Below are 27,407 nucleotides of genomic sequence, written 5' to 3'. Positions count from 1 at the left end.
CAACTCTTATTTGCCTATACTTGTAAAATAGCAACAAACTATTATCAATCCTTTGAAAGACACATAATACAGAGTTTAAAAAAGTACAACTGCAGGTTTCATCTGTATGGTTTGAGAAGAATCAGTTTTGATTTCTATTCTGGCTCATTCTGGATTTTGTGCTGAGCTATGTGTCAGGATCAGATCTAAAAAATCTTCCAAGTTTACTTATTGCAATGCTGAAAACACGAAACCTAAGTACTTCAGAGTTTGAGACAGAGCAATAAATCAGTCCTCAGATTACTGCAACGGGGCTCAAATTTGCTTGAAGAGTTCTGTGAACCTTAGGAAAAATCTCATGGAAGTTTAGCTTTTAATGATAGCTGAATCCATCAATGCTTGGCATGGTTCCACAAGTTTTAACGTAAGGTTTGCAAAGCCCTGGCAAGCACATGCCCTCACTGGTGTTTACTTACCTGCAATAAGCAAGAGCAATACATTCCTTCTAGATACTCAGTTTCTGAATTTGGTGTGTATTTCACACAAATGAAATGAAATGAAAGCAAGATAACAGAGGAAAAAAGGTGACATAGGGAATAAAGCATGGGAAAAGAAATTATAACTTTGGTCCTACTCTGCCCAAAATTCCACATGCCTCCTGAAAAGATAAGTGAGACGGGGTGTGGGGGGGAAGTGCCTGAGTGACTTAAGTATTTCAGTTTTGTTCTCAAATCTTTCATTTGGCTTTAAATTTGGTGTGACCTCTGCTATGATTAAGCATAACTATGCTGTACAGCACAGCCCAGGGCAGAAACCCTCTTAATTCAGAGACTAAAAAAGGTCAGCCGGATGCTGTATTACCTTGCCTACACCATACTGTGCCCCAGTTAATTAGCATTATTAAGAGAAGAGCCTATAGCATCAGAGGGAGCCTTGTACTACACAGACCCCCTGCTCCCAAGACCACAACAAATAGTCTCCTCGTGGCCCTGCAGTTGACCACACAGACCAGCAATATCTTACACTGCAGCATCACAAAGGATAATCATAGAAAAACTGGACTCAGGTGAAAAAAAATGAATAAACAAATTACATTATAAATGGCACATCATAATGCTAAAAGTTCTCTTATATCACATTCCTGAGTCTAATCACAACTTCTTACTCTGATAATAATTGTGTTGATCTTCATATAAACAATTCCTAATCCTTTTCTACCTAGATTATTGCTTTTGTCAGCTAAAAAGCATATAGATCATTGATTATATATATAAGCTCATCAATTATCATATTGTTGTCATTGTGTAGTACATATTTTTAACAAGGTTCAACATATGAAGGGGTGTTAAAAACTCTGAAAATAAAAACTGTCTCTTAGCCATACTTGTTTATATTTTTAGTTCATGTTTATCTGGCACTTACTGGCCCTCGAGTTATATACCTGCACTAATGGGGGAATAAATCCCCTTGTCCCAGTATTTACTCAAAAAATTTGAGTATATTTGGTCATGTACTCTCCCTTCTCTTAAATTCTGTGTGTTGTACGATATTCAGCTTTATTTATAAAAGGTTATGCGTATTACAAATTCTGTCCTGGAACAGACTTTATTAGATTAAAACTAATTTCCTTCAAAATGTCTGCCCTTCTACACCTGAGGAAAACATCCTGACTTAATATGTGAGGGGAGGAGGAAAAACTAGTTAATTAGGGGGAAGAATATGCACACAGCTGCCACTCTGACAACAGACATACTTTCATCCTTGTATGGCACAGTCTTCTCCCACCCTGGTGTTCTGCCCAAAGTTTCCCGCAAAGAACTCCCCAGGGCTGGCCTGGCCCCTGCAGCAGGTTCGGATGCAACACCACCGAGCCAGCCCTGCACTGCAGGCACCTCCCCACCTCACCCTGCCTGCCAGCCACAGTCCATGTCTGCACTTCTCCAGACTGCAAGGAATATTGCAGGAGTTCATGTGCAATTACAGGATTGGAAACCTCATACTACAGTATATCCCCTCTCCGTTTTAGTTACTCCAAAGGTGCCATTAGTGAGGCCGTTTACTGCCAGATTAGAAGTTTCCTGATGTGGGCAACTTACCCATGTCAGGGTGTGGAGACGCTACTGAAAGGTCACCACGGAGAGGAAAAACTGCACTGGACACTCATATTTATCTTTTTTTTTTTTCTTTTAGTGACCACAGCAGACACGAGAGGTTTTCAGACTCCAGTACAAAACCATTTGTGAGCAGTGAGGAGCTGCTGCAAGCAGAGCAGCAGCACTCAGTCTGACCTGGACGAGGAGCCAAGGCTTCGGCCGTCACTGCCGCACTGTCTGCTGGCACAGCTGGAGCAGAGTTACCCCTCAGCACAGCAGCATCATCCCACTCCAGATGTGCTGCCTTTGTGCTCTGGCTGCTGGGAGAGGCAAGGATGGATATTAAGGGGAGTAGGGCTCACCAGGAGTAGGCTTCTTCCGGGGAAGCACAAGGGGTGAGATGGATATGGGGTCAGAGTGCTAGTGTGGGACAAGGGAGGGGGTGAGCAGGAGCTGCTGCTCCTGCAGATGGTGATTCGAGCAAAACTGGCATCTGCAAGCCCTTGACACGCAGCTGTCCAATGGAGGGCATGGAATTACTCTTGACAAAGAGAACCACCAGCCACTGCTCCTTGGGGAAAAGCAAACTCAATGCTTCCTCTCATTTCCGTGAACCAATATAGCTTTGTAAGAGATTTGTATTCTCCATGTACACCACATAAGGATGTGCTTTGGAGGAGCTGGTACAAAGACTCTGTTTTCACCACAACCACCACCATTTAAATATTCATAGAAAAGGGAAATAATGAGGACCTTAGTGGGAAGAGATTACAAAGGAAAGATCTGATAGTAGGGGAGAACGGAACTACAGAGTGACCCTTAATAAATAACTGTGAGTTAATAAAACTGCAGCCTAATTTAACCACATCCCCTAAACTTGCCCTTCAACAATTGCATGGTCAAGACATTGTATACAAACAGAGAGGTCAGCCTTTGCTAATGACCACAAAAAGCTCCCTCGCTGCAGCAGCGCAGACAGACTGTAGTTACAGACTCAGGCGCTGAGTCACGGACTATACCCCTCCCTGCATGTGTAAGGCATTAAGTGTTCATCACAGAAACTTAAATAAATTAAATCATTCCATTGCAAACGACAAAAAGGGAACTTTCAAGTTGCACAGTTATTATTCAGAGATATGGAAGCAATAAAGTTAAGGTTCCACATGCACCCTCATCTCTGGACTTTGGTCTGCATGTAGTGTGACTGTGAATTCCATGAACCAGTAATAGTTCTTTTTCCTAAAAAGACCAGAATAATACTTTTTATTTGCATACAGTCTATAAACTCTCAAGAATGACAGCTCTACTTTATTTAAATAATTCAGTCTCCTTTTTACTGACACATTTTTATGCACCAACATCTTTTTCCTGTGTTTTTGCATTTTGACATTCCAATCCCATTTCTCTCCATGGAGCCTCAGCAATGATCCTCACCTCTAAGGATCTAACCAGAGTACAAAGGGCTTTCTCAATGGATGTATTCCTCTGCATTTTTCTATCAATCCACAGCATTCCACATATGCCAGAGAATACTCAGATAAACCTAAATCTACCCAAATTGAATGTGCAGGAGGTCTTTATATGCCTATAATTTTTCATCATTACTCAGTCATGTTATTCACAAGCTGTTGCAGGCTACTTACAGAATATATACTGTCTGTTTTTCAAGCAAGTGACTTCCATTGACTCTGGCTGCCATACAAGTAGTTTACAGCCTACTTTAGAAGCTACTTCTACTTTAGAAGTCTTTTTAGAAGCTATCTCACATATATATTTAAGGCTGTAAAAAGCCCATATTTGATGCTGTATGGAAAAGAGTATTAAAATCACAAAGTCTATATCAAATTCACACAAACAAAGGAAAAGACATTCAGCCTTACCAACAAAAGGATGTATTTCTCTCTACCGCTGATGTTTTCAACGTCAGTGAAAACATTATTTGTCCAATGCTACTGACATTATAACAAATTCCTTTTGGTTTTCCTTCTCTTGTGAGACAGGCAAGTTTCTGAGACATTTTCTTATTGAATTTTGGGTGATCATCTTAAAAGAAATTTCAGAATTTGGAAACATTTCTCTGTAGACAAGTGACTACTATATTCCAAATAATTTTCAAGATGCAGAAAGGAGAGGTTCTTATACAAGTATTTAGAACTTCATTGCATTTCTTTTGAAGATGTAGATGAACTTTTGCAATGCTGAAGATTGTAGGGATTACTTGTTTTTTTTTAACTTTTCTTGCTTTGTCTCAAACAACCTGAACATTTTTACACTTATTCGTCATCAACTCTCTGGCTAGCAGTATCCTGAAAGATGTAAACTGGGGAATAGGCATCTACAATCAGGCAACTCATATAGAAATGTTATGACAAATGTAGTAGAAAGGTCATCAATGGCAAAATCTGGATATACAAGAAGTTCAAGAGATTCCTGTTGTTCCTGGTATAGAAAAAGAATGCAAAGGTGAAGTTCTTCGTAGAACTTAAAAAAAAAATAAAAATTAGATTTAAGGCTTCTTGCACCACAAGCGGCTGTGAAATCAGTCAGAAACACAAATGAATACACATGCCAGAATTTTGTGAATTCCACACAAAGAGAAAAACGAGGCATAGCACAACATAGCTATGCAAGGGGCCAGTGGCAAAAAAAATGTCCAGGGATAGCTTTTAAATATTTATAAATAAGTGCAACATTACAGTGGAGGGAACGAATGCTGTAAACAATAGGGTCATATTGTAACTTTAATTAAAAAAAAAAAAAAGGGGCAAAATATCTGAAATACCAAAAGAACATCTTTAAAGGGACTTTGCGGGTGGGAGGGCACAGTTGGGTTTTTTAAACAATCATAAATACTCTCAGACTTGTAGTGGGACGAGACAAGAGTGGCATCTAGTGGCTCCCAGTGTTACGGTATTTATTCCCATTGAACAGCTGGGATATGGCCCATATGGTCCAGACCTGCTTTTCTACAGTATTCATTCCAACTGTCTGGACTGTAATTGAGCATCTGGTGAGTCCTGGACAGCAAAACTGGGGAGCAGGGGTGTGGGGAGGTTAACACATAAAGGAATAAAGCAAAGTGATATTATTTTCTGTTGATCTGTGCTTTCTTGGTGATTCAGCTTCAAGGCAAGTAGATGGGAGGGTTTGTTTGTTTTTTTTTAATCTGCAAGAATAAATTGTACACTCTTTTAGAAAAGATTTAGTAAAGCTATGGGACTAATAATGGTCTGTTCTTCATGTGTGAATGTTTGGTTACCACTGACTTCCAACTATAAAGCATGTTAACACAGCACTTCATACATCATATACGTTTGGTGACATTTTCCAAAATTTACTTAACACTCTTATGAGTTGCATACTTTTAACATGAAATTATTGAAAAGAAGTTCCTCAACTGCAAATTTTGAAAATTCCTTATGAGAGAAGACAGTGTATTTGCAGGAACAGATTTCCTGAGAGTCATCCAGATTCCCTGGGGGAGGATCACTTGCCGAGGAAAAGGGTACAGTATTATGGTATTAGAGAGACTTGATGAGTTCTTGATCCAGGTTCCATTTTAATTACGTATTATTAATCATTTTGCAGTTGGAAAAATCTACCATTGTCTATGGGCAACTAATTAGGAACTCATGTTTTTTAAATCAAAGAAATGTGTTGAGGTTTCTTTTGCAATGTGGGGTTGAGCTGAGAATACACAGCACTAGAGCATAAATTTTACTTCACAGTCCAAAAATTGTTCCGCTAGAACACAAATATACAGGAAATTAAATTGTGTATTATATTCCAAAACTGCTGAGATACTACAAACATTCAAATATCACCACTGAAAAGGCCATTTAAGTAACCTAATCTGCTTTGCATTTGCAGTTCTTATCTCTTTGAAACTGTTCTCTGATAATAAAAATAATTTCTCTATTAATCCCTGCACACAGTAACCACAGAAGCATAAGTACATATTAATTGATATTACTGTTTATGACTAGGATGGCAATGACAGTGAACGTTACAAATGCTGTTATTACCATCAGCAGTTCAGAACAGCACATAAGGAGGATTTGAATTGTAATCAGTGTTAGACACAAAGCCATTAAACTAATATTTAACCTACATTTAACAGAATTGAAGTGTTGAATGGTAATACAAATGACATCATTGTATATGCCTAAGACATTTAAAAAATTATGTAACACGGAATAAAATACAAAATCTGTGTGTGTTGGCAAGTCATTGTGTTGCAGTTCAACTTACCAAAGTGTCAATTTACTCATTTACTTCAGAAGTGACTATTTTTTCTTTTTTTTTAGTTTTCAGAACTTAAAATGAAATTTAAAGCTAAAATTTCATTTTTGAAACTGAAATACAAAATTGTTACAGATTTTTACAAAGTACGTTGACTCTACCAAAAATTGGCATTCACCAAGTCCAAACAGTAGGGTTTTGGCTATTTTTTTTCCCAAGCTTTTGGTCAAGAAAGGTCACACTGGCTGCTTGATATGGTAACTGCTATGTGAAAAGTTAAATTTAAATTTCTGGAAAATAAAGGATTTTGATAATATAGCTGCTGATTTACAATACAGCAAATGAGATTTGTTGGCACACATTGTCAGAATTGTTAAGTACCATCCTACTCTCAGTAAAAAAAGTTTAAAATAAAGGCAAACACAAAGTCCCAGTCAGTACATTGTCTGACTACACTGTGTGCTTCTATCCAGTATTTTGAATGTAGGTGACCAATTTTAAATCATTATAATGTTCCAGCTATTAAGTTTCCTGTATCTGTTCTATGATTATTGAGAAGACAACAGCTCTATGGCTTTTTGAAACACCTGCAAAATGCAAAATTTAAATTAGCTTTTCAAAGTTTGTTTTTCCCACCTGGGCCAGCTCTACATGCCGAGTCACTCACCAGACCTCCCCCCTCTTGTGTTTAGGACAGGCTGTGTGTCCAAGAGTTCCAGTCCAGCTAAATGGCAACTGAATTGCACTATTTGTTTGTGAAAGTAAAGAGCACACAGGAGTGAGAGACAGAGAACAGGACTCAGATGTGTTAACTGCTGTTACAAATGCACACACCATCATATGCACGCATGCAAAGTAATCCCTGGCTCTAGAGTCTTCCACCTAAACACAAGGGAAGAGATTTATACAGATAGGCAGAGGACATCCATAAATAATTAGGTCATACTGATCATGAAGATAAGTGACACTCTCAGATCATCAACCACCTTACCCGTCATCAAGGATTTGTGGAGGTGGGAGTGGGAGGGAGAAGCAGAGGATCACTTGTTGAAAAAGGACAATCAAAAAGAAAAAAAATGTAATTAGTGAAACATTGGAAATGTAAGAACAGCCAATTCCCATCTGGAATCACCCACAAAAGCCAGAGACAGTGATTACAGAGATCCCCAGCAGTGCTGTCCTTTGCCAACTCCAACAAGCTGAGGGAAGTGACCATCTGCGGAGACGTGTCCGGTACCTGCCCTGGGTGTGTGAACGGTCGCTTTTGTTGAAGAAGTGGAGATGTGGTTTTAGTTAATGCAAGACAGTTCAACTGGTAAAATGTTACTAAATCAATAGTATATCAATATATGTTCTGGTATCACAGCAGTTACAGTTCAGAGTGTAGGGTAACAATAATGGAAAACAGAACTTGCCATTATGTATCATTAAAGTATAATCAATTACAGGAATCTGTTAGTGCTTTCCTTCAGAGACTCAATCACAAGGAAACACAATCTACTCAAATGTGCAGATAACAAACGGAAATGATTTTTAAAACAAGGTGACTGGGTTGAAAACATTTCTAAAGATAAACTTTAACAGATTTCCTGACCTCATTTTATTAATGCAAAAGTCAAAATAGACAAAAATATTGGCTTTATATTCCAAGAATAGAATATGAAAGTTCCTATTAAATCTGGGCCTGGAGCATGTATTTTCCAGCCAACTTGCAAGATTGCATTTGCTGTATTCATCCTTATGTATTTGTGTGTATATACAATGATGTCACTGTTTATGGCACTGTAAAGTCCTATTCAAAAAACACAGTTCTTATACTGTCCTTCTGGAGTTCACTTACACACAGGCTGAGGCAATGCTCACCAAATTCACCAGTTAATGTCAGGGCTTATCTGGAGCCAACAGCAGAGAGGTGTCTGCACACAGGGGTGAGCACACCCGTGCTCTCAGGGAGCCAGGCAACCGTGGTAAAGGCTAATGAAACCATCAGGCACATCCTTGGAGGTGCAGCAGAGGATTTGTCACTGCAGAAATGCTTTATCAGTCAAAAGTAGAGCTGAACTGCAGTCTGAAGAGAAAGGGCGAGACAGCAAATGAGACAGCTCTGTACCCCTTGTATCTCCTTGTGTCTCTCTCCAGATAAACCACCAGGAGCACTGGTGGTTTACACAAGTACCACAGGAGAGTCCCCTACTAAGAAAAAAAATCTGCTCAAACACTTTCAACTTGATAACAATCCCACCTCCCAGCTTTGTCTTCTCATACACACAGAGGGAAAACAGGAAGATGAGGTGAAAATCTGCACTGGGATAGGATGAACGGGAGGGAACATGCTTGAAACGTTAAGGGAGGGAGGAAAGAAAGATCATGCAGGGATGGAGAAAAAGCTACCAAGGCTGCCTCCCCATCCTGCTGCTGCTGTTGCTGTGGGGACAGAATTTGAAGAGGGGAGGAATTGAGTCAGGCACCCTGGTGAGGAGTGCAACAGAAAGGAGAGAAGAGCATGAAGAACCACTCAGAACTGTGCTAGGGCAGCAAGGTCACTGGGCTGGGCAGAAAGGCTTGGACAGACCTTGGAGCCTATGAGACCTCCCACAGCTTTTCATCACCTCAGATGACCTCTGTCCAGATCATTTTATCTCATCACAACTCCGTAAACCCCTTCAAAAAATCACAAACACTGCATAAACTCACACAAGCCCTACAAATTGTGCCAGACCTCCTCACCTTGCTGCCACAACCAGCTGGTCTTTGCCAGCCCAACTGGCAGCCCATGGTCCATCCAACACAGCACATCCCCCTCAGCTCGACTCTTCTTTGCTGTGAAATCCTGTTTTGCACATGATGCTGAAAGCTCTTGAGCTGACTTTGTCAGCAGGAGCTTCACACAGGCACAGAATATCCATTAAATGTTTCACTAGTGTCTCTGATAGGCACCTTCTGGACCCACAGCAATATTTCTCTGAGCACACACTCCTTGTTTTGAAAAACTAACTGGATGCAGGATAAGATTGCAAATCCCTTTTTTTACATCCCAACTGAATAGTCCAAAAGCTTTAGCTATATAGCTGATAGTTTAAATCTGCAATATGAAACACATAAAATGTAACATTAAATCAAATTACTGTTATTGTAATGTTGGGGGTTTTTTTCCTCTTTTTTTTTAAAATGAACCACAAACAAAACACTTATTTAAACTTGACCTGTATGATTTTTCAAGGAACATACCATTGCTTTTTTTCCAAGCTTTTCCCATAGGCAAGTACATCTTCTATTTTTTATTTCATCTGTTTATATACTGAACCATTGCACTTAGTTACAAAACTCCTGGCCTTATCTTAGACATGGTCTTTCACCAGGAGGGGGTTTTTGTGGGTCTTTTGGGGGTATTTTTTAAGCAGGACATCTCCCACATCATAACCCACAAAACCAGACAATATACATAAGGTTGAAGTGCAGAACTGAGAAAAGAACTATTAAAACATAAGTACCAAACTATACATGCATTTAAATACGCATGATTATTTCGTACTATCTGTCATGGTCAAAAGTGTATGTAGAGTACAGCTCAGAAGACTGTGCTTCCAAGTCTGAAGGTTTTACACATCATCACAGATTTCTCATATTTCGAAATTTTCAATTTTTACATTAAAAAGACCTGAAAGTCATTAACTGTGGCCCTTGACATTGATCTATCTATTGTGTTTTGTGCTGTTACCTTTTATTCACAGAAAACTAATTGCTTCTGCTTTTCCAAATAATTTTCAAAAAATCTTAAATGTCACCAGTGACTATTTCACAGGCAGAAGCTTTCAACTAACCATTAGAAAAATTTCAAGTGTATTTTTATGATTAAAAAAACCCCATAGCTCACTGAATTCAGATAAACCCTGTATATTATGAATCGACCAACCACGATTGATGAAATGATGCGTGAAAATAGAGACAGAGGCAAAATAACCTACTTGAACCCAGAAATTTTTTAGACAATAACCATTACCAGCTTTAATTAACTTTAACACAAAAGTGGGGGCTCCTTCTGCTTCAAGTTAATGAAGCTCAACACATAGTCACTACAATTAGAGACAAAAGCATAAGTCTAAAGCAAGTTATATTTGAGGATTGAAATAATGAGTTTGGCATTTTAATTTTGTAGTCAGCAATTATGTGAGATTCAGAAACAAAGAAACAATACATACAATGGAAACATTAAGGTACAAATGCAGCTGGTTTTCACTCAATATCTTTCTTATAAGCCAAAGGCAAGAAAGTAATTTTTTTTTCCCTATAATAAGCAGTATGTGCAATACCCTGGAAATACTTTGACTGTGATCATCTAAGATTTACTCACTTTCATACTACACAAGTCAGAAACGTGACCTCATCTAAAGCTCTGAACCGCTTAGTGACTCCTATCTTGCCTTTCTCATATATATTCATTAAATCTTTATCTGTAATACTGTTATTTCCATTTAAAATGATTGTTGTGTAGCAAAAAAGCTGCTCTCCCACAAAAATGAATAAACCTAGATCACTTCCACCCTTTTCAATAATTTGCCTATTTCTAAATACTAGGTTGGAAGAATATATGACCCTTAACTTAATCTCATCACCAAGCACCTCCAAAAAAAAAAAAAGGCACAAAAAGAGAAAAGATGGTCTGCTATTTATGTCTCCCATTTATAGTTTATTAAACCTAGAGATAATAGGAAAAAGGTGGAAAAAAAGCAAAGAATGTCTGGGCTGTAGTATCAGATATCACTGCTTATTACTGGCTATCTGCCTAGTAATCATAAATCCATTGGGTAATATTCTCAAATCTTTTGCTTTTCAGGTAGGTGTGAGCCAAAAAGAAAAAAAGTTTAATTTTCTATGAAGAGCAGAAAACAGCAAGCACAGCACAACTGGGTACCAGGATGCATAAATATTCCTGATTACAAACCCTTGCACATAAAGCAAACAGGAAGAGTTTGAAGCTAACAGTGTGTACATCATGCAAAAGGTATCTCTGTCCCAAAAGATAGATATCACATAGACTATGAATGAACTGCTCCAATAAATTATATTATTCCTCAGAGGGGAGAGTAGAGCAATGTTATAAACAGTGACTTCAGAAAAGTGAGAACAATAGGGCATTGAATTTTGTAAGAGTGAATTAAGGATCTTTTTTTTCCTGGAGGAGAGCTCAGTATCATTGACCAATGAGCCTTATAAATAATAACATTAACTCCAGCACTGCCTGTTCCCTTAAGCACCTTCACATCTTGCACTTTCAACATATCAGAAACTAAGTGTATCTACAAAATAAGTAAAAACACATACAGAATTAAGTAGAGGTTTCAAATAAATTTTTTTAAATATACTTTAGAAAGCACGTGATCCTGTCAGAATGCACATCTCAGACACACAGCTTTGATGATACACTGGATGTACCTTTGGCGTAGAAGTCTTAACAAATCAAAAGCAACAATCCCTGTACATCAGCTCCTCCTTGTGCTGTCTGATACATTGTGAATATCCACGGATAAAGGAGAGCTAAGCCAAAGCAGCACTTTTCAAAATGAATCTCGATAGGAACAAAATCCTCAGATCTGTCCCTTGCCTTTGGCATCACTTAAATCAAGGAGAGTAGTTTTGTTAAAACATTCACTGAGATCTTGACAGGGCTAGGAATGTACAAGTAAATCTGACTCCCAGTGTGAACCTGCTCAGTGCTGAGGGCAGGGCAAAGGCACAGGGCTCAGAGTTCTGCCACTGACTAGCTGACCTTGTCTGCAGCAGAAAGCTAAAAGCTAATTAGAAAGCATTTTCAGAAGGTGACAAGCTCTCTATTTATTTTATTTTGTTTTTCTGAAGAGGAATGACCACTAATTTCTAGGCCACAAGTCTGAACAAAAAATGTCAAACAACTGCCGCCATGAAGTGAATTTCAGTGCCAAACTCCTGTTTGCTATCACCAATACTGCAAACATCAGGCATTGGCAACTCTAAATTCATCTTGTATGGTCATTCCTCTGGCTTTTGAGCTGCTTTCTTAGTTAGCTGGAATTGGAAATTGATAGGCCCATAAATATCTACTAGTGACACGATATTAAACACATCATCTCTGTCTGCTCTGACAACGATAAGCCAAGTTTCTCTGAGGTTTACAGCAATCTCAAGGAGCGTATGTTTTTCAATAACATTGTGATCTTTTTCCTCATCTCCTATGCAGTCTTCCTCCTCACTCCCTATGCATACCTGTTTTGCCTGACTTCCTGAAACTTTTTTTTTAAATGGTATTTGAATGTTTACCTACTTTTAAGCTCACTGAAAGTTTTGAGCTTAAGTAGCTGAAAATGGTTTCTCCATTTTAGCCTCACTATAAGCAAAGGTAATGGCTTTAGAGAGACTTGCAAAAAGATTACTGTCAGTACTCTGGAAACACTAAGATATTAACACTTCACAGCTTTGCCCTTACACATTATTAAGTATTTCTCCTTCTCCAGTGCTCTTTCCTGCACGTTACAGCCTTCTGACACCTAACCTTTTTGTGCACCATTTCTGCTTTCTTCTGCATCTTCCACATCCTTCCTTCACAAATTGCAGTTTCCCCTTCAGTTTAACCTGTTCTGCCTACTCGGACATCCCTGCCCGGGGCCAGGGGCCTGGGGCCCACGAGGAGCCCACCTTCCCAAAAAAGTCTGCTTTGAAATGCAGGGAAAGCTGCCAACGGCTCAATTATAAACTGTAGCATGCACGGTTCATATGCTGTTTTGACAGGGTGGAAAGGCAATCCCATTGGCAGAAGCTGCTCTGGTTGGGGCACTCCTGGAAGGAATGCTGGACATCTCGAAAGAGTAAATTGTTTTGGATTGTCAGGTGAAGTTCTTGCAGGTTTACACCCACTCCCAGCTTGATATGACAAATGTCAATCTAATTTTAAGGCTGCAGCTTTAAGAATTGTTATTGATTTTCTGCCAGAAGTTCATTTCATACTGTTTCTCCTTTCTTTCTTTCGTTTACCTGCTTGAAAGTGAACACATCTGTTTTATGTGACTAATTTCTTCTGGTACATCATTATCCTTTTATCTGAAAAATACTAGTTTATTCCTGCCTGTTCTACTGGAATAATTTACAGACTTGCCCTGCAAAAACGGTAAAGAAAGAATTCTGTATTGCAAAATGGTGATAAAAATTGTTTTATCACCATTCTAAATAGAACTTCCATTTTACTTACAACCTTAACCCATGAATAGATGTGAATATGCAAGAATCTCAGCTTCTAGTTCTTTTAAACATGTCTCTGACTCTTATAAGATGCTTACAAAGAGCACAAAAAAGCAACCTGGAAATACTTAGTGATTTGAGCATGGGAAAGGAAAAGCTGTATATATGTATTATATGTATGTAAATACTTTCTGTTCCATCTTGTTGCTGCTTTTAGATGAGACCTGTGAATCTTCTTAGTTTTGGAAAATACATTTCTTTTTTGCAGAATTGTGCCAGAGAGGAAAATACTTTTACTGCAGTTCAAAACTACCCTCTGAATCAAGTGGAACAGAAACTCAGACTAGGGCCTCTGAGATCCAAAACAACTGCCCCATCCATCAGGCTTTTCTGAGCTGAGTGTCTCACAAACTCTTCTGCTGCAGTTGTTTCACATAACACAAATAATTTAATATTCACCAGAGAAGCAACTTGAACAGGTTTCTCATATCCTGAGAGCCCCACCTATTTGATTATGAGCTGCTCCAAAGTGGAGGTTTCTCTTGCTCAGAAAAACCTTTGGGGCATCTCAATGTTTAATCAGAGAACTCAAAATTTTGAAAACACTCACGGGATGAGAAAACTATTTCATTCTCTTTTCTGGTAGCAAGCAAACATAATAAAGGGCCGAATAAATGTAAAAGCTAAAGTCTCAGGAAAACAACTTTATCAGCCCAGTCATGCAGTTCTTTGACAGTTCCAAGTTTCAGATTACTGTAATTATTTACAGCAGGTATCACCGGGCAAAAGGCACTGTGTCTGTATTTGATGGGTAGAACTGAATTTATAGTGTGTTCTTCAGCACACACCTCACACACTTCAGATAGCGATTGCTATTACAAGAGAGGCTGGCAAGAATAAATCCAGAAACGTCTGGAAACTACTTCTGGCTTAAGGGTACCAAAAGGATGAGTCCTGTAACTGCAGTCAGAAGAATGACTCTGTAACTGTGTGCCAAACCCTCTCAGGAGCAGAGCACGTCATGTGCAGTAGCAAATTCAGACCAGAGCTGCCGGTTCCTCTGCTCTCGAGCCCCGTGTAGACAGGACAGCTATTGAACTAGACAAGCAGAGAATTACTGTTCTCTTTGGATGGCTCCCTTAGACAGGGCAGAACAGCACCAAAATTACGAAATGGCTGAAAAATCATCTCCTGCACCTTGGCTTCTGAGACAGTGAGTTAAACTCTGCCATTCTGTGCCTGGCTATCAAACTCACTCCTTCTCGACAGAAGTTATGAACATGCATAAAAGTAAAATCACTCTAGCTATTTACATTTGATTTGTTTGTAGTAAAAGAAGTTAGTTCTTAGAGAAACGTGTGGAAGAGAGGGAGAAGTAACGGAAATTATCCACTGATCATAATTGTCTTAAAACGTCAAAATTTTTCTCTCAAAGCTCAGGTAAAAAATAAAAAAAAAATAAATCTACAGAACTCCAAAGTGTAAAAAATAATAAAGTCATTCATAATTAGAAGATGAACTAAAATATTGCTAGCCTGGCTTCACAGAACCTTGTTTCTCTCTTTCTGTTTGCTTGCCAGAGAGGCAGAAAACATAAAAGCTTTGAAATTAAAATAATCCAAAAGGTACATGGCCCCTCTTCCTCTGTACTGTCTTTCTGATACTTAATCCCTGCCATGCATGCAGAGCAAAAGGGAAGTGAAAGTCTTCCTCTGAAGGTTACCTTACTTGTGCATGAATTCTATTGAATTTTTTAACCAGTAACATCTGAATCCACTGATGTCTCAACACTTCCACAGTCATTTTAGTTTTCCTCTTGCCAGCTTCAACAAATAAATAGGAAAGAATAGACAAGCCAAAGTGCTCTCCACTGAGAGGGCTAAAAATCTGAAAATCAATTTGTTGCAGCATTAGAGCAGTTGAGAAGTCCTTAATTTGAGCTCACAGAAATCAATAAGAATAATACAAATCTAAAAACTGCAAAGCTGAACCTTTTTTCACTTTCAGAAAAACGTATTGAAGTATTTTATGAAAGAAAAAAATAACAAAGGAGAAACTAACACCAAATAAAAACTCTAACAGATGCTTTTACAATTTAAATGTGGCCTGCTGTGCCTTGTGGTTCTCTAGCTCACTACACACTCATGCTTCTGTACCCTTTTTCCATCCTCTTAGCCTTCAAACTGCATTGCAACTCTTGAGAGTTTGGGGCTTTGGTACTGCAGGTGGTTTTTAATGACATTCTGAATTCTGTGCTTACCGTCTTTCTTTCGTCTCCCTTATCTTTTGATCAGTACTGAAAACTTCAAGCTATTCAGAAAATTTGGTAAGAATAAGACTTCGGCAGGTTCTGGCAGCATTTCTACATCATGGATGTATCCAAACTATGCCTTCAGTTGGATGAATGTAACACAGAGGAGAACCCACCGCAGTATCACAAGTGTTAGAGTAAGATCAAGAGAAAAAGAGCAGGAAAGAGCTCCCGAGGCAGATTTTACAACTGAATGAACTATAATGTTTCCAGGCTTTGCAGCTACTTCTGCAGGAGTTGCACAGGGCCATGAGAAGTTAACAGTTCAGATTGGTGCCAGCTCTTCCTCCTGCCTTATTACAAGCTACAGGGACACCCTGTACTGCATCCAAATACAGCTGAGAGCACTTGGGTCTGCAAATATTTCAAAGAAAGTTTAAAAAGGAATTTAGGCTCTTTCCAGGCTTGGAGTGTAGAAAGCTTGATTTCTGATTTAGGAAATAAGCTGCTTGGGTAAATACTCCATGAAGCACATCAAACTTCAGATGCTGCACGGCTATTTTAAATGCACTTTTCAAAAAGTCATTTCAATCATTGGTTCCAAGTGCTTGAAGTCCAACGGACTTCCTGTTCCATTGTGGAGGTTCAGGACCCTTCAAGAGCTGACTTGAGACTTGTGGACATTATTCTAACAGCCAGAAAAATATTAATAGACTGTAAATCTTGTTATCATGTGCCTCATGCAATATTAGTGAGATAATAAATATGCAAAGAGACTTTTCTGAAATACTAACATAAAAGTAATGCCTGTGTTATAATAGGAGTTTAATAAGATTATGTGGAATAGCTATTCTCAATTATCTTTTGTCCTTGTATTTTCCAGTACCTGATGTCAATGTAATTACCATCTATTTGTTTAAATTTTGATTAAATCCCTAAGCATTTAATAATCCATCATTATAAATTTTTGCCTGGCGTCATTATACTAAATAAACATTTAGGTCAGATTTTTTTATTTTAAAGTAACAGCAATTTAAGTTATGCTTTTATATCCATATGTAAGCTTTAGATCTAAGTGCTGAATTTCAAAATTACTAAAAGTCAGGTAGCTCCCTTTGAAGGTCAACAATAAACTATTGAGCAATATTAACAGTTGGAAGGTTAGACCTAAAAGCTGTAAAGTACATTAACTGGACTAATTCTGTTCCTCAGCCCTCTTTTGATATTTGTGCTTTCTCCTAAACATTTGGAGTCTTACCATTTGTACATTTTCAAAAATCATTAAATATGTATAAAAAAGTACACTGTTCACATGTGTAAACCACTGGAAACCCCTTAACTCTCCATCTGCTGATTTCACAATGTTTTTTATTTAGCCAACATATACAGTCTGAGGGTCAGGGTGAGATTTTTCAAGGACACAAAATGCAATTTGGAGTTAACAGACAGCAAAATCTGGCAAACAGGTACCTAACTATGGTACAGTTTTGCAAATCTTTTCCTTAAGGCTCTGTCATATGTTATAGATCTAAAGGAAATGAATAATGAAAAGCAGCCTTATACCATTATTCCTTTTTTATCCCACTAAATTAACTTTAAGAGTATTCTTAAAAGAAAGTAATCTTTTCCTAAAAACTATTTTATTAATCCTCTTCTAGTCTTGGGACATAAAACTGAAATAAGTTCAACTATCTTAAAGTACTGGCACCTGAATCTCTCCTGTCTTGTACAGAAAGTGAAACTACAACAACCAGGAAGGAAAAAAAAAATCTAGTAATTCCAGTGCATCAACTAGGCACCAGCTTTGGTTCTATTACAATAACCTTGCTTTTTTATCATCACATCACACACATGCAGAGAAAGCTCAGCAGGAATGTAAGTCAAGTGAACTAATGAACTTAATTAACACACAGAAAATAAAAGAACTACCCTGCAGATATGTATTTATAATGGAACCAGTCAGCAAATGAACAAGTAGTCATAATGAAATTTTGTATGACTTCCTCTTGTCATTGGAGTCAGAAGTATGAAAACTGGGTAGGAACCAAGTATTATAAATCTTTATTCTAAAATTATTATTTTTTTAAAGTTTGTAAGAAACAAAGCACAAGTTATTTTTACAGCTCCATTGAGAACTCCAGCATCAGTCCCACTGCTGAGCATCCACATCCTGAAATTATGGAAAACCAGAAATGATCCAGCTCCATGATAGGGATCCCACCCTCACTCTGTTCAGGTGGAAACAATACTCTGCACGTTTCTGTCCAAAGGGCTCAGACCCAGTGACACAAACAGATCCCTCAGGAGCACTCTGAGTGTGCTTTGCCACCTCACCACCAACTGCACGAGAGCAGCAGCTGGGCAACCCCTTGGTGTACTTCTACCCTACAAAATCTGTCCGGTTTCTCGTGGTTTTAGGAGATGTGGTGGGAGGAGAGAGCCTCTACACCTGTGTGATTATATCAGCTGCATACGCAACAAATTCTTAGGTACATGACAGCTCCAGGGAAGAGTTTTCCACTTCAGAGCCTCTTCCCAGGGCCTGAACACCAACTCCCTGACAGTTTCTGAGAACCACAACAAGGCAGTTCACACCTTAGGAACACACACCCCAGCACAAGGCAGTAAAAGATCAGGAGGCCGAATTTCAGCTAACAACGATTATGGTATTTGAAAGTTCTTTTTAATAGATCACCTCCCAACAGAAGATGTTGTCCTCTTTATTATCTTTCTCCAAAAATTTTTCTTTGGTAAACAATTAAGTCAAGAAAGGTAAATTATGGTTGTAGAATCACTTCAAAACCTGCAAAATCCGATATTCTTGGTGGGTGTGTGCTTGGCAGTTCACCTCTATATTGGGGTTTTTTTCATTGTGTTAAAACCAGAAAATCAGGAGGAATTGCTTTATTTTAAACAGAGGTGAGCACAGAGATAGTGCCCCATATAAAGCAAGGTGAACAGTTCTTTATGCCTGTGAATATATTGTGACAGGGCAACTTGCTGTAGCAATACAAATGCTAATTCATCTTTCATCCCCAAGTACATTATTAGGCATGACTAAAGTGATTCCACTTACAAACTTGAAAATAGTATTTAATAAGAGAGAGTAACTTGGAACCATATCCACGAGGTGAGAAAACCCTGGACTGGGTTAAAGGCTCAAACAGAAGTAACATTTAGAAGGTTTTTTCCTCATAATTTGCTACAAATGCAGCTCTTGGTTCACATCCCTAACAGGAAAAAAAAAAAGAAGAATCTCCTAAAGCATAAATATTGGAGAGTAAATCTTTAGTCTGTTCTCACTGATTCGTAGTTCAGCCATTACTCAAATATGCAATACATAATGCTGATGAGTTAAACATCACATCACCCCTTTTGATTTATTTCTTTCAATTGTCTGGGAATTTTATTTATGTTTAGGACTATAAGGTGTTTTTTGGTGATGCCAATGGATTCAGTTCAGGGTTTGATAGTTGAGTGCTTAGACCATCACACAGCATTACAGTATATTGATTAGAATACCTATGGAATATCTAAGGACAAATCTAATAACGTACTAAGAAAAATGCCCAGAAGGGATCAGGTCTAGCCTAACCAAATGATATAGTTTCAGCATTGCTGAAGAGAATACCAGCAGTCTAAAAGGTGAACTCTTCCAGTTATTATTTTCTTTAAGTTGGTGCTTTTCTACAGTCAATAAAAATATTAATATAATTTTATTTCTCCCTTATATCATTTTTATGTACTAACACAATATTATCTATACTGTCCTCAAGATGTAGAAGGTGATGTTGGACAAATAAAAAGCACAAAAGGACTTTCTTTATGTGCTTTCTGAATTTCCAGAATATCTGAGCACAAAGAGCTCAGGCTGGTGCTGTATCACGTATCACTAATTCAAAGCACTTAATCCTGTCTTGCACACGTCGGCCAAAGCAATACAAATGCCAGAAAATTCCTCTTTGAGAGCAGAATTGTATACACTGTAGATTATATAAGCCTTCTGTCCCCCTCCACTTGAATGTACACTATCAAATCATCCTGGCCATTACTTTATATTGAGCAGATGGTATTATGAGATTTTGATAAAGAACAACAATCACCCAGCAAGGGTTGCAAAGAGGTCGCTGAAACCAAGATTAACAATTGATTAGCTTTAATGGACCGTGACAGTAATAAACAACACAGCTCCACACAAAGATTTGATTGTCCTGTTAATGCTGCTGACACAAATGGCTTTCAACTGCCTTCCTGAAAGTGTTAATATCGCCAGAGCCTCAGCAAACCAAGGACTTCCTCAAAGTGAGAACTATCCTGCAGAGAAGAAGCACTTACTGTAGCCCTCTGAAAGATCTTCCATGAAGTGTGTTTCTGATTTATTCAGACAATAGCTCCTATTTCTCCAAGGCTTAAAGTTCAAAAAACCAAAATGCAGCACACCTCTGCAAGGTCGGAATGTGAGGGAACTCTAAAGCATTTGAATACAGAAGCCAGTGCTCATCAAATGTACAACAATAATGTGAATTATCATTTTCAGTGTGCTCATTTTATCCTTACTCCACTGTGGGCTGATAGACCCCAGTATTACAGCCTTCTGAGCTCAATTATTTTATCCTAGGCTCTGGTCAATTCACTCTATTTTTTTTCCCTTTCTGCACAGAAATAAGTAATTTGTGTCATATTTTCATTAAATCAAAAGGTTTTGTGATTACTGGACACAACCATGGTAAAATCTGAAAACAGAACCTACAGATCTGTTTATTTCTTAGATACATGTATGGGAAAAAGTCTGTGGAAAAAGTCTCTGTTTCCCTTAATGCTTAAGCCAAAAATTTAAATAGACTTACAGTAAATATTCACAGAAGGTTTTAAAATTACATCTAGGTAGAGACAAAGCAAACAAAACTCCACCTAACACGGTATTCAAGAAACTAAGGATATAGGAATTCATTAAAGGTACGGAAGTATTTACTTGTTTAAGCATTGAGTAAGACTTGCTGTTAAACTTTCAATTTTAGGCTAAATTACTTGGGGGTTAAATTAATCTTTATTTTTTTTAAATTACGTGCCTTATTTAATCAAAGGCTTTTCTTTTAAACATTTTTAACTGTGAGCTGCCACAGTGCTGCTCCCCCCCCACACCCCGTGTTATTCCTAAAGGCAACACACAACAGTGGTACAGCTCTAAGGATTTGCACGGAAGAGAAAAAGCAGTGCCTGCTCTGGACACAGATCCAAACGTAAACCACTTGCACAAATCAAGGTCATACTAATCCCATCCCTGTGGGTCCCACCCCATCTGCAAATCCAAGTCTCTACAGAGCAGTTCCTTGCCAGTTCACTGCAGTGACGGAACATGCTGCTAATTACTGTGCTTAAAAACCTTGACCTCCGCAGAAATGCGAGGGAATTTAAATGAAACCTCTGCAAGAGTAAAATCCACCTGCCTGGTGTCCCAACACACATCCACTAAATATATAACCTGTCAAAAGACTGAGCCAGCCTTCATTAATTCCGTTTGCTGTAATCAGCATCTATTATTCACATGCTTGGCTTTCTATAGCAGTTCTTCAAGTAAGCTATTGTATAAACTCTTATATCAGAGTGTACTCTGATGATAAACATTCAAGAAAGTAATTATTAATTACCTGTAAGTCAGCATCAAATTCGTGTTTCAGGTAAGCATCTTCTGCAGCTTCAACAAGACGCTGAAAAAAGAAGAAAAAAAAAGTGTGTTTTTGAAATAACAGATAACATATTTATAACAGAGTTCTCCTTTATAAAAACAGAGATTGTTTGAGCATTGTGTAATTTATCTGCTATGACACTTTATTAAATAGAAATAAATTATCCAGATTTAGGAAAAAATAAAAACTGATCAAGCTTTTAAAACCCTTTCTAAATCATTATTGGTGGCACAAAATGCTCAAAACAACTCGACTATCAATAAACAGAGAAATAAAAATGTTATTTTTTCCAATAGTGCTCAGCATCCTGCAGCTCATATTCCAAAACTGATTTTTTAAAGAACACAAAGTTGCTTTCACACTGGACCTTATTTCCACAGAGGTGCCCTTTTCAAATCTGACTTAACATTAGAATAGGAGGCATTCCCTAATAATGCACTTGATTTCAAGAAACCGAAAAAATTAGACTTCAAAGATGAGATTAGAAAAATGGAGACTAGGTTTCTTTACTGAGCAGATTTGAAGTGTTTTTATATACTACCTTGGTGCATTCTCACAAGAAGATTATTCCGCAATTACAGAAGTAATATTTACTGAATGACAGCAATTCAGCAGTATTTTTAATAGTAATAAAAATACTTAATAATATCCTAAATTCTCTGTAGTAGTCACTGTTCCTTAACACTATCATCTTTGATGGGAAAAAACATGATCAGACCAAAACACAGGTACCTGAAAAATCTAATTTACATAGGGGTTTGCTGCAGATATTCTTTTGTGAAATGACATTATATCCTTTTTAAGGTTTTACTCAGAATTCTTTATAGTTCAGATTATTTTAACTATGGAAGTACCTCCTTCCAGTTTTTATTTAATCTACTTGAACATTCATATACACAACCCAAAACTAAACAAGGAACGATTGTCACAGAATAGTCTATATATTACTTTTAATTTTCTTTGATCTATCAGACACTGGTACACGTGTATATTTTCAAATATTTTTGTATCACGAAGCAAGTGAGGTCCAGACTCTCACACACAGAGTGGGAAGCCATGCATGCATTTTTTTCCCTCTTCGGAACGGTATTCACATTTATCGAGTCTTTGGATATAAATCAAAATTAAATCAGAGTTCATATTGATTGGTATACAGCTTGAGCTGTAATGGAAGGTGAACCAAGAAAAATATTTCTGGTTGCCAATGCAGAACAAATGGTTCAACAGAAAGCTGACAGACTGAAGCAGAGCCGCGGCGGTTACAGGGAGGGTTTGTGCGAGTCACAGCCTGTGCTCCCACTGCTCTGCCTCAGCTCCCGCCTCACCCACGGGACAGCACAGCCCTCAGTCCTCTGCTGGGCTTCTGCACCCTCCCAACACGTCCCAGTAGGGAGGCTTTTCACACCTCTTTCTTTGGTGCAGATTACACATCTCCAACACAGGATTAAAAACTTGAAACGCTCTTGATACCAACATGAATAGAGGAAAGCAAGAGGGAGCAGGTGGATGCCACCTTCTCAGAGCCCTGCGCTGGGAGTACATCCCTGACATTTGACTGGTTCCACCTTTGAACATCTTGTTCCATGAAAACCCAGCTGGGTCACAGCAAACCCTTTTGACCTAAACTGGAATTGAACTGAAATGGTTGCAATGCTGGGCAAATCAAACCAGAACTGAACTGGCAAAATGCACCAGCTCACCTTCCCGTGTACGGGGGTAAAAGAACCCAGCAACAGGGATGCAGCACAACAGGCTGCGGGAGGGGAATCCATGGAAAAACATTCCAAATGAAACAGTGAAGTTCTGTGTAATCATTCCCACTACTTCTGGACCATCTGAATAGCAGTAAAAGCAGACCTCACAATGTGAAAGGGTAACAAACATTCATTGGATCCACAATTTTTGTTGTATTTTCAATCCAAAAAGGGAAATAACACAAATTAACTATTCTGAGGAGGAAGCCTCGGAGCAACTGAAACAGATTTGTACACATTGGAATGCTCTCAGTCCATCTTTAGCAAGTTAGGGACCTGCTGAAAGGATTTTACCAATACAGTCCTCATTTTTTCAAGTATGAAAAAGGCATTTAATGTAAAATAACTACTTCAATTCATTCCTCCAGGTGTGTCCTCCTTTATATGAAAACTGTAGTTGCATTACTACTTTGTGCTTCTCTGATACAAAAGATCATGACTGAGGAGTTTGAGAGGAAAAAAGCGAACGAAGAATCAAGAAAATTCTTCATACAGAAAAGAATACAAGGAAAAGAGAAAAATGTTTTTCTTTCTGTGCTGAAATATTTACTTACTCATCGAAAGAAAAATTATTACAGCATTTCATGAGATACCAGTGATATTAGATATTAGTACCTGGCGGGCTAGAAAAATAATTCATGGGTTTTTATATAGTTTGTATTGATTCCAATGTGTTTCAATTACATTTTTGCCTCAGTGAAATAAATTTAAACTAAGATTTATCCCCACATGTAAGAAATAACTAGAGAAGCATAAGATGGGCAATAGTAGAAACATATGGTAAGGAGGGCAGCTCAGAAATGAAAAGCACTGATTGGTATTTATTGATTTATTCACTAAGATTTCAGTTGTTACATTTATTTATTTTTTTAAAAAAGTATATTTTTACATACTTTTTAATAGCAACATTCTCTACAGGAAACTGAACCCCCCAAAAAAGTGAACTATTTACTGTCTGGCAATTTCCCTTGAACAAAGCAAATATATGTTCACACTACACGCTTTGCTCTCACAAAACTAATAAGGAAACTAAAATTTTGGCACACTAAATGTAGATAAGACAAGCATATGCTGCATTTTCTATGTAATCAGTCCTTAACCACAGTTTGCTTTAAGTATCTCAACACCATTATGAAGGAAACCATGAGAAATCTGGGAGAGCTACAGAAAAGGTAAGCCAGTAATAAGCCTAAATCCACAAAATGACATATTAGTGAGTATACACAAACTATCTCAGAATGAAGAAATTGAATACAAATGTTTTGGGGTTTTTTGGGTTTTTTGGTTGGATTTTTTTTTTTTAAAGAAGTCCCCAAAGGGATGAAGCTTTATGGAAGAAATTCCTTAACACTCTGGAGGCAAAAATATAAAACCCACATGTAATACTGCAGCATTTTTATATGGAGGCCAAAAATCCCTTTTCAAATATTTTAATGACTGAACAGTTATCTAGCAATGATTCTCAACATCAGCATGATCAGCGATTTTAACTTAATAGTTTATAATGACACTCCTAATACAAATACCAATATATTTTCATTTGAGTAACCATACTCTAAAACCCCTGCTGTAGCAAGCAAATGCTCACCAAGCTGTGGTTATCCTGAAGGGAATTGTGAGTTATCTATGTGCATTTACATGGAATGAATTATGAACACAGAGTCAGCATTGTTAGAATTACACCACTGTAGGGTGTTTTCAGAAGTATTTAGCCCTAGATGTAGAGAGATGTTGGCGTGAGCACACACAGGCAAGTCAAGGGCAGCACATAATCTTTAGATAATGAACAATTTTAACGTTTTATGGGACAGGTTCAGTTGAGTTTCCCTCTGTTAAGGAGCTAATCCATAAAACTTGCCCAATATGTGTATATGTAAGACAGATGAACTGACTTATCCAGCATATCACAACGCAGCATGGATAAAAACATGGACCAGAATACGAACAAATACCATATCAAAAAACCCCCCCAAAATCATCACCAAAACACATTGTCAGTGTTTGGTATTTTAAGTGGTATCACACATAACATAGAGAAAGCTGAGAGAAGAAAAAGAAATTTTGTTTCTTCGCAGTAATATTTTTTTTAAATAAATCACTGAGCTATCTCTGAATAGGGTAATTTTCTTGACAAATGATATTATAATTTCAGTGAGCTGATATTCCAGATAAAGTCTCTTTCAGGTTAGGTTGTTATAGAGATAGCAAAGGAAAGGTGAAACGGAATGGATGACAGGAAAAAAAATCCAACAGAAAGTAAAGGGGGAAAGGAACAGAAACGTGTAGAAATGTAAAAATAAAAGACAAAAATCACAATTTCAAGGAAAAACATCACACAAACATCCAGAGTATAAGGTACACATTTCAGCTTCTGAGATCTTTCTTCATATACTTTTTAAGGGTTTCAGATTACTTTTCAGTGATTCTTCCTCATTAGAATCCCATTTTGAAGTTAGATTAAATAAATTCATAAGCGTAACGAAGTTTGAAACAGTTTCTGAACTCCTGAACTGCAATGGGTTACTAATCTTTATCCAGAAATGGTGACTGAATTATGTTCTTGTCTCTTTTCAGCTGTCAAATCTTGAACAACATTTATTGTTTCCTTTCTATTTCTCTAAGATAAACCAACTGCTACACATAAAACCATAAATGCAGCTAAAAATTGCTCTCTTCCAAACCAAACTGCAACAAATTTAAAAAAAGGATAGAAAACTGCTCTACCTTAATTATAACTAATATCAGCTAAGTATTGGTGTCATCTCAGTCCATAAGATGAATAGTTTATATTCCATAATATCAATATGATTAACTTTCATTTTAAAATAGCAAAAAAAATGCACTGAGATATCACAGTCATCATTAAAAGTTTAGATAAACCTGTAGGAAGCTCTTATATTCTAGCATTGAATGCATTCAACCAACAACAAAAAATAGCCCTGAACCCTGAAACACTTTCTCATTATTTTCCTATAGTACCAGATCTGTTTGATGTTCCTATAGAAATCTTGTATATTCCTTCAAGGTTGATTTGTGTTTTGGAAGCAAAAAATAATTAAAGGTCATGCTTATTAAAAAGCAGCAAGAAGTCTAAACCCAAGAAAAACATACGAATATACTGCATTGAAAAAAAAAACCAAAAAACAAACCAACCCCACAACAATATGTAGAGAAAAAAAATAACAATTTGTGTAACTTCAAAAAACCTGTCTCCCAGACTCCTATGTATGAAATTGTAACTACGATTTCTATCTTAATTAAAAATTATGAGCCATGTTAAGAAAAACACCAGACAACAAAACTAAGAAAACTTATCTCTGTTTTTAAAATCTTATTTCTTTCATATTTTGTAGCAAGATTTCTGGTACATTACCAAGCAAAAACCAGAAGCTTCCTGTACCCAGAAAATACTTAAAACTATCAATAGCCACCCTTTTGCAGATGAAATATTCAGTGCAACTTTACTAACTCTATTATTGATTTGAATATCTAACTTCCAATCAAAATTTATAGTAACTGAGCTGCGAATATGCCAGAAATATTTCCTAAAGTGCAGCCAGATAACTGTTTAAACGCAGTTCAGCAGTTGAGTGTATTCCTGGGAGAGAAACAACAACTTGTGTTTCAATCATCAGAGCAATTTTCTTCACCGGCTTCTCCGTGAGAAGCCTTCGCTGTGCACGTGGGAGCACTCGGCAACAGATCACCAACTCCAAACATTACCCAGGTACCTTCCTATGACTTCCCCATTTTGGGGTCTGTTTCAGAAGGGAAAAGGGGCTTTCCTTTCCAGGAAATCTGTAAGGCTGCAGGTGCTTTGAAAACTTTTGCGAAGCTTGGGCTGTTTTGGGAAAGAAGAAGATTTATTAGCATTAAGTGAGCTTAGGTAATATTCTGGCACGGGCGCTAATTGTGCCGCGGGCCCTCCTTACTTCCATCGCAGTTCTGGGGTTTGCTTCTTTCACAGCTCATTTAGTGGACAAGGTAAAGAGGTCAACAGAGAATATTTGACGTTGTTCATCAGTATCACAATTATTTCCTCTGCTCAAGGACAGCTTCATTTAAGATAGCAATGAATGCACCGATGTGCAAACAGGCCTCTCGGTCCCCAATTTTATAGCAAATAGCTTTGCACATGTTTGCTATAACCAATGGAGAAGTGATGTAGGTATCAGAGACTGATGCTGACCTT

At 37.7% G+C, this 27,407-nt stretch overlaps 1 protein-coding gene across 1 annotated transcript in view; it reads right to left on the bottom strand.

Moving 5' to 3' along the window:
* The window catches only part of LOC108499708 (voltage-dependent calcium channel subunit alpha-2/delta-3-like), a gene marked incomplete at its 3' end in the record, with an annotated part of 209,852 nt that overhangs the window by 57,687 nt on the left and 124,758 nt on the right, over positions 1 to 27,407 (bottom strand). Inside the window, exon 4 of the mRNA XM_017819853.1 lies at positions 21,423 to 21,482. Within this exon, the coding sequence (XP_017675342.1) occupies positions 21,423 to 21,482 (60 nt within the window). The remainder of the gene's footprint in view (positions 1 to 21,422; positions 21,483 to 27,407) is intronic.

Source organism: Lepidothrix coronata, unplaced genomic scaffold (genome assembly GCF_001604755.1).
Source record: "Lepidothrix coronata isolate B3197 unplaced genomic scaffold, Lepidothrix_coronata-1.0 Scaffold78, whole genome shotgun sequence".
NCBI lineage: Eukaryota > Metazoa > Chordata > Aves > Passeriformes > Pipridae > Lepidothrix > Lepidothrix coronata.
The sequence above is the reverse complement of the archived record's forward strand: the minus strand, read 5'-3'. Positions and strand labels throughout refer to the sequence as shown.